This window comes from Bombus huntii, chromosome 16, assembly GCF_024542735.1.
Source record: "Bombus huntii isolate Logan2020A chromosome 16, iyBomHunt1.1, whole genome shotgun sequence".
Taxonomy (NCBI): domain Eukaryota; kingdom Metazoa; phylum Arthropoda; class Insecta; order Hymenoptera; family Apidae; genus Bombus; species Bombus huntii.
The window spans coordinates 4,195,443-4,209,441 of NC_066253.1; the positions used below are offsets into that span (position 1 = coordinate 4,195,443).

General features: G+C 31.1%; 3 protein-coding genes across 6 annotated transcripts; 1 reads left to right on the plus strand and 2 right to left on the minus strand.

Moving 5' to 3' along the window:
- The first annotated feature begins 386 nt into the window (after positions 1–386).
- Positions 387–4,884, plus strand: LOC126874597 (ethanolaminephosphotransferase 1-like). Its single transcript, XM_050636832.1, has 10 exons — positions 387–945; positions 1,022–1,143; positions 1,310–1,521; positions 1,698–1,766; positions 1,842–2,034; positions 2,105–2,367; positions 2,446–2,603; positions 2,689–2,869; positions 2,956–3,132; positions 3,681–4,884. The coding sequence occupies exons 3-10, from the start codon at positions 1,450–1,452 to the stop codon at positions 3,741–3,743; spliced, it is 1,176 nt and encodes a 391-aa protein (XP_050492789.1). The 5' UTR covers positions 387–945; positions 1,022–1,143; positions 1,310–1,449; the 3' UTR covers positions 3,744–4,884.
- A 999-nt stretch (positions 4,885–5,883) lies between these two features.
- Positions 5,884–7,255, minus strand: LOC126874598 (coiled-coil-helix-coiled-coil-helix domain-containing protein 7). The gene is made up of 4 exons (XM_050636833.1): positions 6,931–7,255; positions 6,656–6,846; positions 6,328–6,426; positions 5,884–6,245 (listed from the first exon to the last, which is right to left on the minus strand). Exons 2-4 carry the CDS (start codon positions 6,743–6,745, stop codon positions 6,138–6,140), a joined length of 297 nt encoding a protein of 98 aa, XP_050492790.1. The 5' UTR covers positions 6,746–6,846; positions 6,931–7,255; the 3' UTR covers positions 5,884–6,137.
- Positions 7,256–7,395: 140 nt separating this feature from the next.
- Positions 7,396–13,950, minus strand: LOC126874594 (formin-binding protein 4-like). 4 transcript variants are annotated; one of them, XM_050636825.1, is made up of 16 exons: positions 13,665–13,950; positions 13,456–13,572; positions 13,339–13,383; positions 13,086–13,237; positions 12,902–13,013; positions 12,642–12,824; positions 12,397–12,562; positions 11,546–12,321; positions 11,131–11,480; positions 10,872–11,005; positions 9,086–9,231; positions 8,781–9,008; positions 8,385–8,704; positions 7,992–8,312; positions 7,818–7,911; positions 7,396–7,718 (listed from the first exon to the last, which is right to left on the minus strand). In XM_050636825.1, the coding sequence occupies exons 2-15, from the start codon at positions 13,529–13,531 to the stop codon at positions 7,822–7,824; spliced, it is 3,099 nt and encodes a 1,032-aa protein (XP_050492782.1). In that variant the 5' UTR covers positions 13,532–13,572; positions 13,665–13,950; the 3' UTR covers positions 7,396–7,718; positions 7,818–7,821. The 4 variants fall into 4 exon arrangements, with proteins under 4 accessions (XP_050492782.1, XP_050492781.1, XP_050492784.1 ...); XM_050636824.1 differs by having other exon boundaries at positions 8,781–9,011; XM_050636827.1 differs by lacking the exon at positions 13,339–13,383.
- Positions 13,951–13,999: the final 49 nt, after the last annotated feature.

Consider the following 13,999-nt stretch of genomic DNA (forward strand, 5'->3'; position numbering starts at 1 on the left):
CCCGGTGCCGTAAGTAAAAAGATAATGTATTATTCTATAACACATAACGAAATCTGACTTAATAATTTTTTGTCAAAATAAAAATAAGCTATAGAAACTTGAAATAATTAACTGCATGTTTTTTAGACATTTACTATCCCTCCTTTCCTTATCAATGAAAAACAATAAAAATTTCACTTTTCTTTTTACAGAACTTACCTTTTAGCATCAACAACAGATACAAGTTATGTGCAATATTCATGGCTTTCTTTGGAAGTGGATTTTCTGTTCCTTTCCTTGTTCTCCGGTACCACTTAACGAAGTAATATGTGTGAGTTCTATCAATTTATAGTTCCTATGAAGCACCTCAATGTAAATTTGGATTTATCTTGATCATTGTTTTACAGGTATTACAGCATTAACATTAATAAATTAGTCTAATACTGTTGCAAAACATGTAATATGTAACATAGATTTGTAATAAAAATATTGTAAAATAAAGTTTTATAAGTATTTAATAAAGTCATAATGTCAACATTTTCAGAAATGTTTTCACATAGACATTGACATAATTTATCATACATAATGAATATAATATAATATAGAATATAGAAGATTTATAATACAGAAGAATTTCCATTTATTTTATTTTCATGAAAACAACCAATATACATATTCAACCAATTTAAATATTGCTATTTGTAGACGAGATATACTAGATTAAATAGATTCACATGAATTGGCAAATTTTTTCATTATAATCAGGAATGGAGAATAATTGTAGTAATTATCCCATTACATAACTAGAGAGAAACGCGGTTATTTCATTTATATAACCTATTTTATGTGTCACGATTCAAATGTTACTCTATATATATGATTCAGTTATAATTTCAATACGTACAATGTCGCATCTTATTTTGCTCAATAAACATTTAATTGGTAAACGCTAAAATAATTCAATTGGTATATTCAACTTTGACCTCTGCATATCTATTATCTTCAGCTTCTATTATTTAACGAGATATTATTATTCTTCAAGGACTCGCTTACGTTAGAGCTAATCTATGAATAGGTGTCAATACGCAGTTTCATAGGCGGGATTTGCGTGTTGTTCCTCCTGTTCGATTTTAACTCGGCTGGAAGGATTTTTTTTTCGCGCACGTGAGTATCAGCCTTGACGAGTTTCTGCTTGCCGGAAAAGAGTTGCGTTTTAAGATAAGGTGTCGTCATTTACATAAGATAGTGTTACCATGAACTGACGCTTACCGGGCTTACCTTGCAAAAAGCACATGCTGCTTAGAAATTATTAATCTTTTTATGTGAACAGTTCTAACCTTCATGCATATTCATATTCCGGGGAATGTCGTTTGACGTTCCCATGAAGTAAAACAAGGTCAATTGATTTCGAATCGGGATTGAAGCACGTCTTTCTCCAGCATAGCGGTTAGACGAATTCTATACATCAACATGTATCACAAATTGAATCTCGAAGTCAAGTATCTTACTGAACAACATCTTACCGGCTTCGAGAACTATAAAGTAAGTCCTCTAGCTAAGTATTTTTCTTCATAATTTGTATTGAATAATATTGAATGCGTGGTAAAAATTTTCGTTTATTATTAGTTTATTACCTCGGAATTATAATATAGATTTAAGAAAAGACTATAGTTTCATACATATTTTATCGTAAATTTTTCATTCATCTACATTTTCAGTATAGTTCAGTGGATACAAGCCCTCTCAGTGTATATATTATGCATCCATTTTGGAATAAAGTAGTACAGGTACATCCTTTATATAAAATGTTTATTTATAATTACGTATTCAATTTCATATATCAATTTGGGACTTTTTTATAGTATTGTCCAAAGTGGGTTGCCCCAAACGTATTAACTTTCTCTGGATTTCTGTTTACTGTCTTTAACTTCACGTTGTTTACATTTTATGATTATTATTTGTATGCATCAAGTGATGATAAGCCACAGTATCCTCCTATACCAAGATGGGTCTTTGCCTTGGGTGCATTCAATGTTTTTATGGCATATACTCTTGGTAAGTATAATCTTAACATCTCCTATGAATTTACAAATTCATTGTATTTAATGTAATGTTTATTTTGCAGATGGTATTGATGGAAAACAAGCACGACGTACGCAAACATCAGGTCCTTTAGGAGAGCTATTTGATCATGGACTAGATAGTTGGACAACAATGCTCATTAGTGTTTGTATGTTTTCTGTGTTTGGTAGGACAGACCATAGTGTATCTCCATTAAGAATGTATTTCATTCTATGGAACGTGTTTATTAGTTTCTACTTAACTCATTGGGAAAAGTATAACACAGGGGTACTATTTCTTCCTTGGGGATATGATCTATCTATGGTAGTAAGTATTCATTCAAAGTATCTATTAAATTATTGGTAAGTGATTCATGTAATTTATGGTTATCTCTAAAATTTTTAGGGTACTATTATTGTCTTTGTCATATCTAGTATAGGCGGACATAAAGCCTGGAAGATTGTGTTCCCTGGTGGTATACCAGTTGGTGTAATGTTTGAAGTATTACTTTATGTCACTGCAATTGTATCTAGTTTGCCTGTAGTTCTATGGAATATATATAAGTTAGTACAATACAATTAAAGTAATTTACATTTTTTAGTAACGTTTTCTCATATATATTAACAAAATATATTTTGTAATCTCTAGATCATATAGGGACAAGACTGGTAAAATGCGAACGTTCCTAGATGCCATAAGACCTCTACTGCCTCTAGCAGTACTCTTTTCGATTTCAACAATTTGGGTAGTTCATTCACCTAGTAATATCATAGACAAAGATCCTAGGATAATTTTCTTAGCAATTGGAACTATTTTTTCAAACATCTGTGTAAGATAATTAGTCAGAGAATTGAATTTAAACCGTTTGATTGATAAAAATTAATTTAATTAATTTATATTCTTTAAAATTTACAGTGTCGTTTAATTGTTTCACAAATGAGCAACACCAGATGTGAACTATTATCATGGATATTACTACCTGTAGCAGTTGCAGCCCTTTTCTCATTTATCTTGCCTAGTATAGATTTGGTATTCACATATATTCTTGCCATTATAGCTTTATTGGCACATATTCACTATGGAACATGTGTGGTAAGCTTTATATTATTATTTTCAATAAAATATTTTATAATACAGGGAGTTTTTGAAATCGTGGTACAACCGGAAGCTTGTAATTATAAATACATTTTGTTTATATGATATGAGATATGAGGTAGTATATACAAAATATACAATGTGGAACAAAAATGTGAGCTGTGGAATGGACTTGGGTTAATGAATATGAGATAATAAATATTAGATATTAGATATAGTATATACAGTTGTCGATAATGCAGAAAGTGAGAGAGAGAGATTGATAGCTTAATATGCAACTTTTGAAATATCAGATATGGAAGATTGAATAGAGTTGGTTGTGGAATATATGAGATAAGATGGGAGAATATAGGACATAGAAGATGAGATATGATTCCCCGAGCAAGATGTGTGATTAAGGTGCACGTATACTTAATGAACATACAAAAAAAAGATATTATTCTACATGTTCGACTTAGCTTTATACGAGGAATCCTTTCCAGTTGTACCATGTTTGCAGAAACATCCTATATAGACTATTATTAATAAATTATTTATTCCTTTAGGTGCGTCAGATGTGTCGTCATTTCCGTATTCACACGTTCCATATTAAAGATCGTGCAGACTGACTACTTGCCGACGATACATGTTAAAAATGAAGAAATACGAACAAACGGTCGGAAAGAGCTACGAATGATTGAGTACAGAGCAGACAAATGGAAGAAACTTCAGAATTACGATTGATAAGAAGAACAAAAGAATATTTCAAATATGAACATGCAAATATTGGACAGTAGATAATAGGAGTTTATTTGAGCATACAACCATCGCTGATCATATATCTAAAAATAGAGAGAGAGTACCTGTTAAGTAATGTTAATAATTCAGTTGCAAAGATGAAGCCATTTCCATTTCATGTTGCTGTGATATAATTAAAGAAGAACCTAGAAGCTTTCTTTATGTGTACATACTCCCAAATAAGTTCACATACGTTCTCTCTACTTTGTCTTTTTGTGTTCTGTTCGTAACTCTGACTGTGCATAGAGCATTCATTTAAAGCACGCAAGGCTTTTAGCTGTTGCGCATCGAATTCTTCGTTTTTAACATGTATTGTCTGAAAAATGAGATTATGAATCTGGCTTGCTCAATTTTCCCACAAAACGAACATTTCTTTCCTTTAGAGAAATTAAAAAATTTGTGGAGAAATTTAAGAGTCAAATTTCGAGATTTTTTGAACTTTTAAAGGTCTCCACAGAAGCTTTTCTTTTGTTTCGAGTGATTGCCAAAAGGACGAAGTTTTCTTTTGCTTGAAAATTCTGAGCAAGTTAGCAGATAAACTTCGATATGGATAAAAGAGAAAGGGTGTAATGCTGGTGTAATAAGATAGAAGACATTATTTATTTTGCGTAAGTATGTATGTGTATGTTATATTATATTTAATCGGCTTCCTGAAACGAAGAATCTTTGCAAATAATGTAGAAAATGTCGTGTACCGACGTAGATAACGATAAGTCATAACGATAAGTGACATTGAGTCACAAATTTTGACTTAGATTAAATCAAGTCAATCGAATTGATTAAAGAACTTAGTGAGTAACTGAAGAAAGGATACGCGATATTTCATTTTCTTCTTTCTTTATAAAATATTCCAAATGACGTTTTAGTCCATACTCATTGCGGATTTTTATGCATTTATGGGAAATTTGAAGCTGCAAAAATATATAGAATTTACATAAAGCACAAAAGTGCATAAAATATATTACTAGTTACAATATTCAATAGGTAAAGTAAGCCTGCTTAGGTTTCACTTTTTTATTTGTGTTTATAAAAATATGAATTTGCCTAAAAATTCGGAGTCTAAAAAAATTTAATAAGTTTTCAACGTGGGAAAAAATATATGAAATCACAGTCAGAAGTCAGAAATCATGCAACAATTAATTACCTGATCATTTTTTGTTATTAATACCAATCAATTATTATAATTTTTGTCTACAAGATATGTAGTTGGTGACAATAGCAGATGGTGTAAGATATATAAATAGTAAATATATTAATTAATTTGTGAACTGAAATGAATAATTTGGCTTGTAAGTTAGGAAACAGTATATGCAACTATTAAGTGTTAAATAATTCCCACGTTGTACGAATAAAACGAACAAATAAGTCAATGTAACACTAACTAATTTGTTGAAATGTGTATTATTATCATGGGTTTCCATTGATTTTATGCATTGAAATTCCATTATAATGTTTTAAGCGAAAATTTTTCTATTCCTGCATTTAATATTGTTACTAGTCTAATTTATCTTATCGATATACATAATTTTAAGAAATTTAACGCATTGCATTTTGTAAAAGAAAAGAATTAATTCAAGCATTCGTTCGAAATTGTAAGTAGAGTGGAGAATGTTAATAGGTGTAACGAGTTTTTTGTAAACTTTAGTATATGTACATACATAGTCACAAAAGAACTTACCGAACGTGTAGGAACTCAAAATGCTAAATTTTTTAACTACCTAGGTGTTTATGGACATACTTGTACAAATAGTAATTAACGAAAGCTATGTAACCCGTTCTAATTAAAACACCGTTTATGTAACTTTACTTTTTAGATATTTAGTTCTTCTTTTTTACGTAAGGTATTAATTATTTGTATCGTTTATCACTCATCGAATATAATAATGTATGTATTAATTTCTCGAACGTTTGTTTTTGCCAAAGATGTTAAAAACAGGAATTTTACATAAATATTTCGCTTACTGCGAGCAGTTATATACACATTTTATCTATATATTTTTAATGCATTAATAATACAATTAAAAGCACAAAAGACTGTTTTGCATTTACTTTACTTTTACATATAATCCATGTAATTATAGAAATGAACAAAGAGTTATCTATTTTAGGAATACATCTCTTATATATTTCAGGATTATGATAAAAATGATTTTGTAGATATAAATAACGTTTATAAAGTAGCTATAAAATTATATACAAAACCTATCATCCATAAAAAAACTGTACTATTTTTTGCGAGATTGTAAGTACTCTTCTTTTATTTTTTCTCTTTCTTCAGGCAAAGGGAGGTACGGTTTTACACCTCGAATCTTCCTATTGATCATTACCGCTCTCTAAAACATTCATAAAATATTTGAAGCACACTGTATTCAGAACTGACATTAATGTACTTAGTGAATATATATGTACAATTACCCAAAATTTCTTACAGAGCTTGTAATTTTCAAATTGCATTATACAATTATTAGCTTCGTATTTATTGTCTTCTAGGCATTTCCCACTGATGTTATATTCCTAAAAAATAAACAAGATAAACATGCTTTTTATACCTTTGAGGTTAAGTAACAGACTTTCCATCAACTTTTAAAATAATAGATCAACAGCTACAATTTATCTATTCTTCCATTCTTCTCTAAATTAGTTTCTAACTTTTTAAATTGTAAGTTTCGTTTCTTTAAATATCTTAATTGAATAAAAAGGTTCAAATTATATAACCTCAAAGAACTAAATCCCATACACGTACTTGTAAACAAGGATTAATTAGATGCTGATCTTGAGTGAGTTTCTCTTTTAATGTCGATATATGTTTATTATTTATATTTGAAGTACTCATTTTATTTTCCAGATATTCAAAGTTTATCACTTAACATTGATAGTCGTGGCTTTCTCCAATTGTAATCGAGTTTAACAAGTTTTATTTATAAAATGATAAGTCTTTAAAATATCAAAGTTAATTAAAATATACAGTAGAAATTTAAATTAAAATTTGAAATAATAAATGTAAGTTTAAATAAGTACCAATTATAATTGTCTGCTTTTATATATGCATATATATATTTTTGATAATCATATATGTATGTACATATTGTTACAAAATGAATCTGTAATACATATAATCTTATAAATTTTCTACAATGATTATGGATTCTGTGTAATTTCAGTTTTAAAATTTATGTTACTATTATGAAAGTACCTAAATATGATTATAACATTATCTCCTCAATTTGCATTCAAACAAAGTTACATAACCTTAAACAAACAAGTAGAAGCCTCTTTTTGTTGTTTTGAAAAGTAGGTAATTAACCCTAGACCTGTGATAAGAGGTAGCTATTTGTTTTTGAGAACGTAGTACTGAAATATTTGGTTTTTAAATTGTATAGGATGGGAGAACACTTTTCTTCCATGATATTTGAGGATAAATAAATCCTAAATACTTCAAAGCATAGTACATATAAACCTATACGCGAAGACAGTGGAATTGAATGTTATTAAATTACAATACTTTTTTTATTTCAAATGCTTATAAATCGCGATAATATTCTTCCCTCACAGTTGATGAGCATTAAAAGAGATCAGCCTATATTTTGTATATACACAATGATAAGAAAATCATATCTATAACTCCTCAAAATTTACAACATTCTTTTTTCAGAACCTACCAATTCTTATAGTAAGTTCGTCAAATTTTAAAAATAGAAAAGGGAGCGCAGAGAATAATAAAGTTAATTGCAGGTACGGGGTCACTATACTGGCGAGAGTACAGTGTGCTATTTGTGTCGAGTGATCTAAATATCGGCAAGTTGCAGCTGGAAACAATATTTAAAGTTTTACATATAATAAATATTCAAAAATATTACAAATTTTACATATAAAATATTTAACATTCAAATATTAGATTAACTAACCAATTTACGTATTTTCGAAATTCTGTTGCACCTTTTGCCATTTTGCAACCATACTAGAGACTTCTTTATGCTTTTTACTAATACCAATCCTTGTCTGAAATCATAACACAATGTAATTTCTTTGTAATCTATATATATCAAATTAATTTTACTTCTTTTATTCAAATATTTTACCCTTTTCCTTTTCTTTTCTTTCACAGTAGTTTCAACAGGGATAGGTTCTTGGTCTGTCTCTAATTTGGCTTCCTCTGTTGGTAAGGACGACGGTTCCACAGTCGTAGTATCTTGTCTCTGAGGAACTTTCTCTATCCCGATATTCTCTATTCGCGCAATGTCATTGTAAAATGAATCTAGTGCAGACACTAAAGATTCTTTCGCTGTTTTAACTGGTGGCTTCTCAATGACCTTATGATTCGTATATATTGGAGTGTAGTCAGGTATTAGCTGAATCGCAGGCTGCACATTGTGCTTATGCGGAAGTACTAAGGCCGCTGGCTATTTGACAATAAATATAACAAGATTAATTACAGAAGTAACCTGATTGTATTAATATATTTAATAACATACAGCGTGTAAGTGTTGATGATATGCTGGATATTGAAGATAATGTTCTTGTACTATGGTCGCTGGATGACTTAGAATAGGAACTGTTGGATCTCTCGCAGCTGCATCGTAGAGCGCAGCACCTTGTGATTGCACAGCGCCATAAATAATTCTTTTCAGGGCAGTTGCAGGTATCTCATAAGGTGCTTCTGTTAAATCAACACCTGGTGGCAGGGGTTCTGCGTTAGTTACGTTTGCAAGATTGGCAGGCTGAGGCGACAGTAAGGCAGAGGATGGGGCAACAGAATTTTCTAATTGTTTTATTTCCGCGACTGCTGCTCCCTCTGCAGAAAGAAATATATCAGTTTATATTTAAAATACCTAAGTGTGTAAAGAAAAATTGATTTAATAAGGATGCACCTTCTCCTAGTCGTGGTCTCTTATCATCCAATTTGTCGTTGCACTTATCTTGTTTCCTTTTGTCCCTCTTCAAATCCTCCGCATATATTCTTGGGGGTGGAGGTGGGCTCGGATTTGAAATTTGTGGTGGAGGCGGAGCTTCTATGTCGCTGTTCCTTGGCATCGTCATGTCCTCTGTTGTCTCTCCACCTTCTGATTTCCTTGACTTTGATCTTAGTCCTTCTTCTTCTGCTATCAAAGAGAAGCATACATTATTCACTAAATAAATTAAGGGTCTAACTTTATATTATAAAACTTCACCATACCAGGTATAATAATATCTTCTTGCTCAGCTGGAGGAGGCGTGGAACAAATTTCCATCTCTTCAGCTCCACCGGCGATGCCAGTATCCGGATAAGTCCATTGTGTAATTCCAGTGGCAGTGTTCTGGTAATAATATCGCTTATGCGACCTGGAAAAAAGCCCACAAAGGGATGTAGCACAGTGACGAATAAAAGTGACTTACTTGCATGGTTTTTTTCTTTACATTGATAAACATTGGAAAGACGTTACTCCATGAAAAGAACGTCCTCCTGAGTTCTGAAGCAACTTATTAGCTAGAAAACAAAAAGTTAATACTCCTACCTGCAGCTCGGTGTGCCATTAAGTCAGCGAGGCCCTTTTATTATAAAAGGATTAAGTGTTACTTAGCAGTTACATAGAAGGCGATGTCTTCCGCAAACTCGAACATTGAGAATTACGTCGACAATATCTGCGTTACGCTAGCGAAATATTAAGCGGATTGATTATGCGTGTAACTAAGGGCGCAAAGGCCTGAGGATGACTTTCAAAGATATACAACGACGTGCACTCGTTGAGGAACCAAGGGAAGCGCCTTTTAATTGTTACATTTCAACAAATTGTTTAAACATGTAGAAGATACAACTTTTCATGAAATGTATTTTTTTTTTTTTTAACAAATGACGTATATACGTGACATTAAAAACATATACATAAAATGTAGTGTAGAGAAACGAAAACTTCGTACGATATATATGTAATGATCGTCTACAAGTATTGTTACTTTGATGCTTTGACTAACAACTTTGTGTACAACTTGTTTCAATGACTTGATAAATCTTTTCAATGATGCCTAGCTTCTTTAGGTTCCTAGTTCCTTCATATGACTTCGTCCAAGAAGAACTTGAGTTAATTTGGTATAAGCTTCTTTTGATATTTAATGGTTTCTTCCAGCAATGACCATCCCCTTTTATCACTTATCCCTTCAGGTTACTAAGTCTGTTTAACACTCACATGATTTAAGATCTCTTTCAAATACTTCTCAGGTTTCATGATTGCATCTCTAATGGATGGTTTTATCCATTTGGTACAGTCTCTGTCTCTGCACTTTGTTGAGGTGAGCTTTTGACTCTAGTTATTTCAGAAGTTTAGTTCTTGAAGTGTTCAAATATACTGGATAATATAATCTTCATGCTTTAAGTCACTAAACAATGCTCCTAATGTTTGTTAATTCTCCCACATATACTCTTCGTTCATAATTTTAGATAATGCACATTTGGTCTTTGAGGCTCCACTCTGAACACAAACCTATCTTTTTATTACTTAGTTACTTTATAAGATAACCCGGTACTGTTTGCACATTCATGTATAATTTTCAATAAATTTAATTAATAAAAATATTGTCCCTTAAGGGACGCAAGTAGAATTAATGATCCTAAAAACTTTAAAGAATTTCGTAATGTTTTATTCTGAAATTGATAAAATCAAATTGATTAAGTTTCTTAATAAGGATATGACAATTGTTCGTTCATTTCTTTTACTATGAATCATGAGAAGAATTAAAAAAAAATTTGAAAAAATACTTCATGTTTTAAATTCAAGATACCATCTTGTGAAGAAAATTAATTTAAAACAAAAAGATTGAAATTATCACTCGTTATCGTTACTAAGTGTCTTGCTAATGATATGTGCAAAGATTACATGACTTGAAGATTTTTAGAATAATGACGTGTATAACATACACGATATTTTGTATGGTACGATTTATGTTTATTTATATGAAATACACAAATTTTAGATGGTATACTATACCTATCCCACTGACATAGCCATCCAGGTGGTGCTGCATCTTGTTCCAAGCGTTCCAATTCGTGACTGGTGTCACTCAACCATCTACGCAAGTAATTCTTTTCTAAACAACCTGCTTCCCATGCAACAAACAATGTCTGCAACATAATATTCAATATATCGTTCATTATACATGTAGATCTCATACATATAATATATTTTATTTGATATAACATTATATTGGTTGATCTCTTATAACTATGTAAAAAGGAATTTTATTTACTTGTAGCTGAATAGACATCAATTGAACTGGCGATACACCTGGTTTTCCTTCTGATAAAAACTTTAATTTCTCAAGTATGATCTGGGATAGTAGATTAACCTCCCCTTCATCTTCTTTGGATTCACCATTCGTTTCTGATGTACTTGTTTCTCCTTCAGTACTATTTGACTCATCTTTGCAAGTTGAAACATTCTCTTCCACGTTCTCGTTCGCAGTGTTTGGTTCTTCTTGCTGATCAACCTGAGGTTCAATAAGATGCTCGTCGCAAGAGTTTATTTCCTCACGTTGGGTCTCCACTTCCAGTTTACTTGTTTCATTATCATTATTTGTTTTTATCTTTGTAGATGGAACTAAAAAAATAAGTGAATTTTAATTTAATTCAGGTTATAATTATTGATTTGTAAAATATTCTTACCATCAAATGCAATACGTTTTTTCCTTTGAAAAAATTTATTCCGACCATGTACGTTATCGACGAATTTGTTTCCTTTTTGCGTATCCTCCTCTGTTTTAGTATTTGAATCATCTCTGCATTCTAGCCTTTCTAGAATGTCTTCATTATCTTCTTGTACGTTTTTCCTTTCGCCATTAATTTCTTCATTGTCATTACTCTCTGCTATTTGATCACCATCAATTTTACCTAATAACATACTGTCTATGGTTTCTTTGGGTTGAGGAATTGGAAATAGAGCTTTTCTCTCCTGTTTATCTTCAGATTCTTCTTCAACATCTGAATCTTCATCGTAACCAGGCACTAAAGAAATGCGGAAGTCTACATCGGAATCAACACTGTGTTTATTACTGCTTTTCTTTATTACAGATTCTTTCATTAATCGACTATCATTATTAATTTTATCCGTATAATCTATCTTTTGAACAGCATCTTGTTTAATTTGGTTTATTAAGTACTTAACCTCTGCATCATCGGATGGTTTTGAGTCCACGGATTCTACCATTGATTCTTCTACAGTACCTTTGTTTTCGTACATCTGATTTGTATTCTGAGAAATTGTCAGTAACTGTGGTTGGATTATAGGGGTTGATGCAGAAAGTTTTTCAGGGCATCTCAATTTTGGTGTTGTACTTGTGCTTTTCACCGAAGATTCTTTCATGTCGTACTTTGATCGATTCTCATCCACTGTATCTGAATCACTTTCATCACTCCCATAGGATGTGATCATTTCTATTTTCCTAAATCATTAAATTATTCTTTCTAAGAAACCTATTAAAGTGAGATTTAAAATTACTAATGCCTTAGCGTTATACCCATCATCAGAATCGTTATCCATGGTATCAGATGTGTTAGCAGTGTCTGGATCAGTTTGAGATTCTGGCTTCTGCAAAGTCTCATTGCAAATATATCTATTACGATTTCGAGCCACCACTTCCCGCGGAATCATACCTTCTGGTATATTTTCATGGGATTGTTGATCTAAAAAGATTTCACGCTATTGATTAGAGAATCCATATCTGTTAAAGAACAAAATAAAAATTTAACAAAATACAATTACATGTAACTGATGAGAAATCAACCCAATGAGACTCTTGCATTGAAAGTGGTTTTATAACAGAGCTTGTTTTAATGTTGTTTTTTAAGTACCGTAATTCATCTGGCATTTCCCAGGTTACTTCGTTAGTCTCAATGTGCCAATAGTAAGGATAACCTGAAGATTCATCTAAGCATTCTCTCCACACTAAAATGGTTTTCATTATTAATCTACAAAGTATTGCAAAGACATTCTCTAAATTCTAAGATATGATAGTATCTTACTGAGTGCTTGTTGATTTGTATAATGTGCTAAGCGTGTGTTAGAATTTGTTGTTAAGGCAGCATTGCTAGATTCATTTGAGACTGGTTGTTTGGGTGCAATCAGTTGGATTTCCTACAAAATTTCAAAGATCTTACATTTTTTAATGTTTTGTAAAAAATTATGATCATGAGAAGCCTTACTTACTTTAAAAAAATTATTAACTTGATCATCTAATTTGCAATCTTTCTTTGAGTCTTCAGTATCACTATCTGAATTATAGTGACAAAGTAAATTTGCCAGAGGATTTGTAGGTATGTTTTGTCCAGGGTAATCACTATTTATATGTTTGTGTTTGTCTAAAAAAGGTAATGATGAGACATATTACATAAAATTTAAATCTATGTACGAGTTTTTATTAACAATTTCTTTTTATTAATAAAATTGAATGTATAATTACAGAATGCTACCGTATATATATAAAATTCTCTAATGCCATGCACTTCTGTAACAGTTTAACATCTAAAAATAGATATAATGCAATAATAAAAATTTGTTAATTAATATATGTGTTTACTTTGTAAATGTTCTCCATGAAAACCGGATTGCGATTGATTAAGTTCTAAAACAGGCCTTCTTTGACGTCGCTTCATAATAAAATATAAATTATATCTGTTACAGATAATAAAAATATCTGCAAATATGAAAATTAATGTGAGTAGAATGATGAGATCATATCTAGTTATTCAATCAAGTGACGCAAATCTGTACGCTATTTTTACGTACATTTAAAACGAGAATGTATTTTCTCATAAACAATACAGAAAGGTCATTCATAACCTCAAAGTATACGCTTATTTGCTTAAACAATTGCAAAGTATGAAAAAGAGCATAGACTGAACACTTCGACTGATAATTACGAAGTGTATAAAAATACAATACTGTACACTTCACACATATCTTAAAAACTTCTAAAGACCTTAGACATTGCAAAAGAAAGGTTATGTTAAACTACAACGAAAAGTCATACTCCCATCTTCAAGAGTCATCGATCACTAAATCATTCATTATTAGTTGTACAAACCACAGAATAATTTGGTTATTTAAAGCGCCATCCAGTG

What these genes read in the sequence shown, in the direction of transcription:
- LOC126874597 (XM_050636832.1), top strand. Translation starts at nt 1,450, where the DNA reads ATGTATCACAAATTGAATCTCGAAGTCAAGTATCTTACTGAACAACAT. An exon ending in GATATGATCTATCTATGGTA is followed by an intron (nt 2,368 to 2,445) that starts GTAAGTATTCAT and finishes TAAAATTTTTAG; the next exon opens with GGTACTATTATTGTCTTTGT. An exon ending in CTATTTTTTCAAACATCTGT is followed by an intron (nt 2,870 to 2,955) that starts GTAAGATAATTA and finishes TAAAATTTACAG; the next exon opens with TGTCGTTTAATTGTTTCACA.
- LOC126874598 (XM_050636833.1), bottom strand. Translation starts at nt 6,745, where the DNA reads ATGAGTACTTCAAATATAAATAATAAACATATATCGACATTAAAAGAG. An exon ending in TAATTAATCCTTGTTTACAA is followed by an intron (nt 6,427 to 6,655) that starts GTACGTGTATGG and finishes TTTATTTTTTAG; the next exon opens with GAATATAACATCAGTGGGAA. An exon ending in AGCTCTGTAAGAAATTTTGG is followed by an intron (nt 6,246 to 6,327) that starts GTAATTGTACAT and finishes TGAATGTTTTAG; the next exon opens with AGAGCGGTAATGATCAATAG.
- LOC126874594 (XM_050636824.1), bottom strand. Translation starts at nt 13,531, where the DNA reads ATGAAGCGACGTCAAAGAAGGCCTGTTTTAGAACTTAATCAATCGCAA. An exon ending in GATAACGATTCTGATGATGG is followed by an intron (nt 12,322 to 12,396) that starts GTATAACGCTAA and finishes TTAATGATTTAG; the next exon opens with GAAAATAGAAATGATCACAT. An exon ending in TGGCTATGTCAGTGGGATAG is followed by an intron (nt 9,232 to 10,871) that starts GTATAGTATACC and finishes GCTTTTTTCCAG; the next exon opens with GTCGCATAAGCGATATTATT.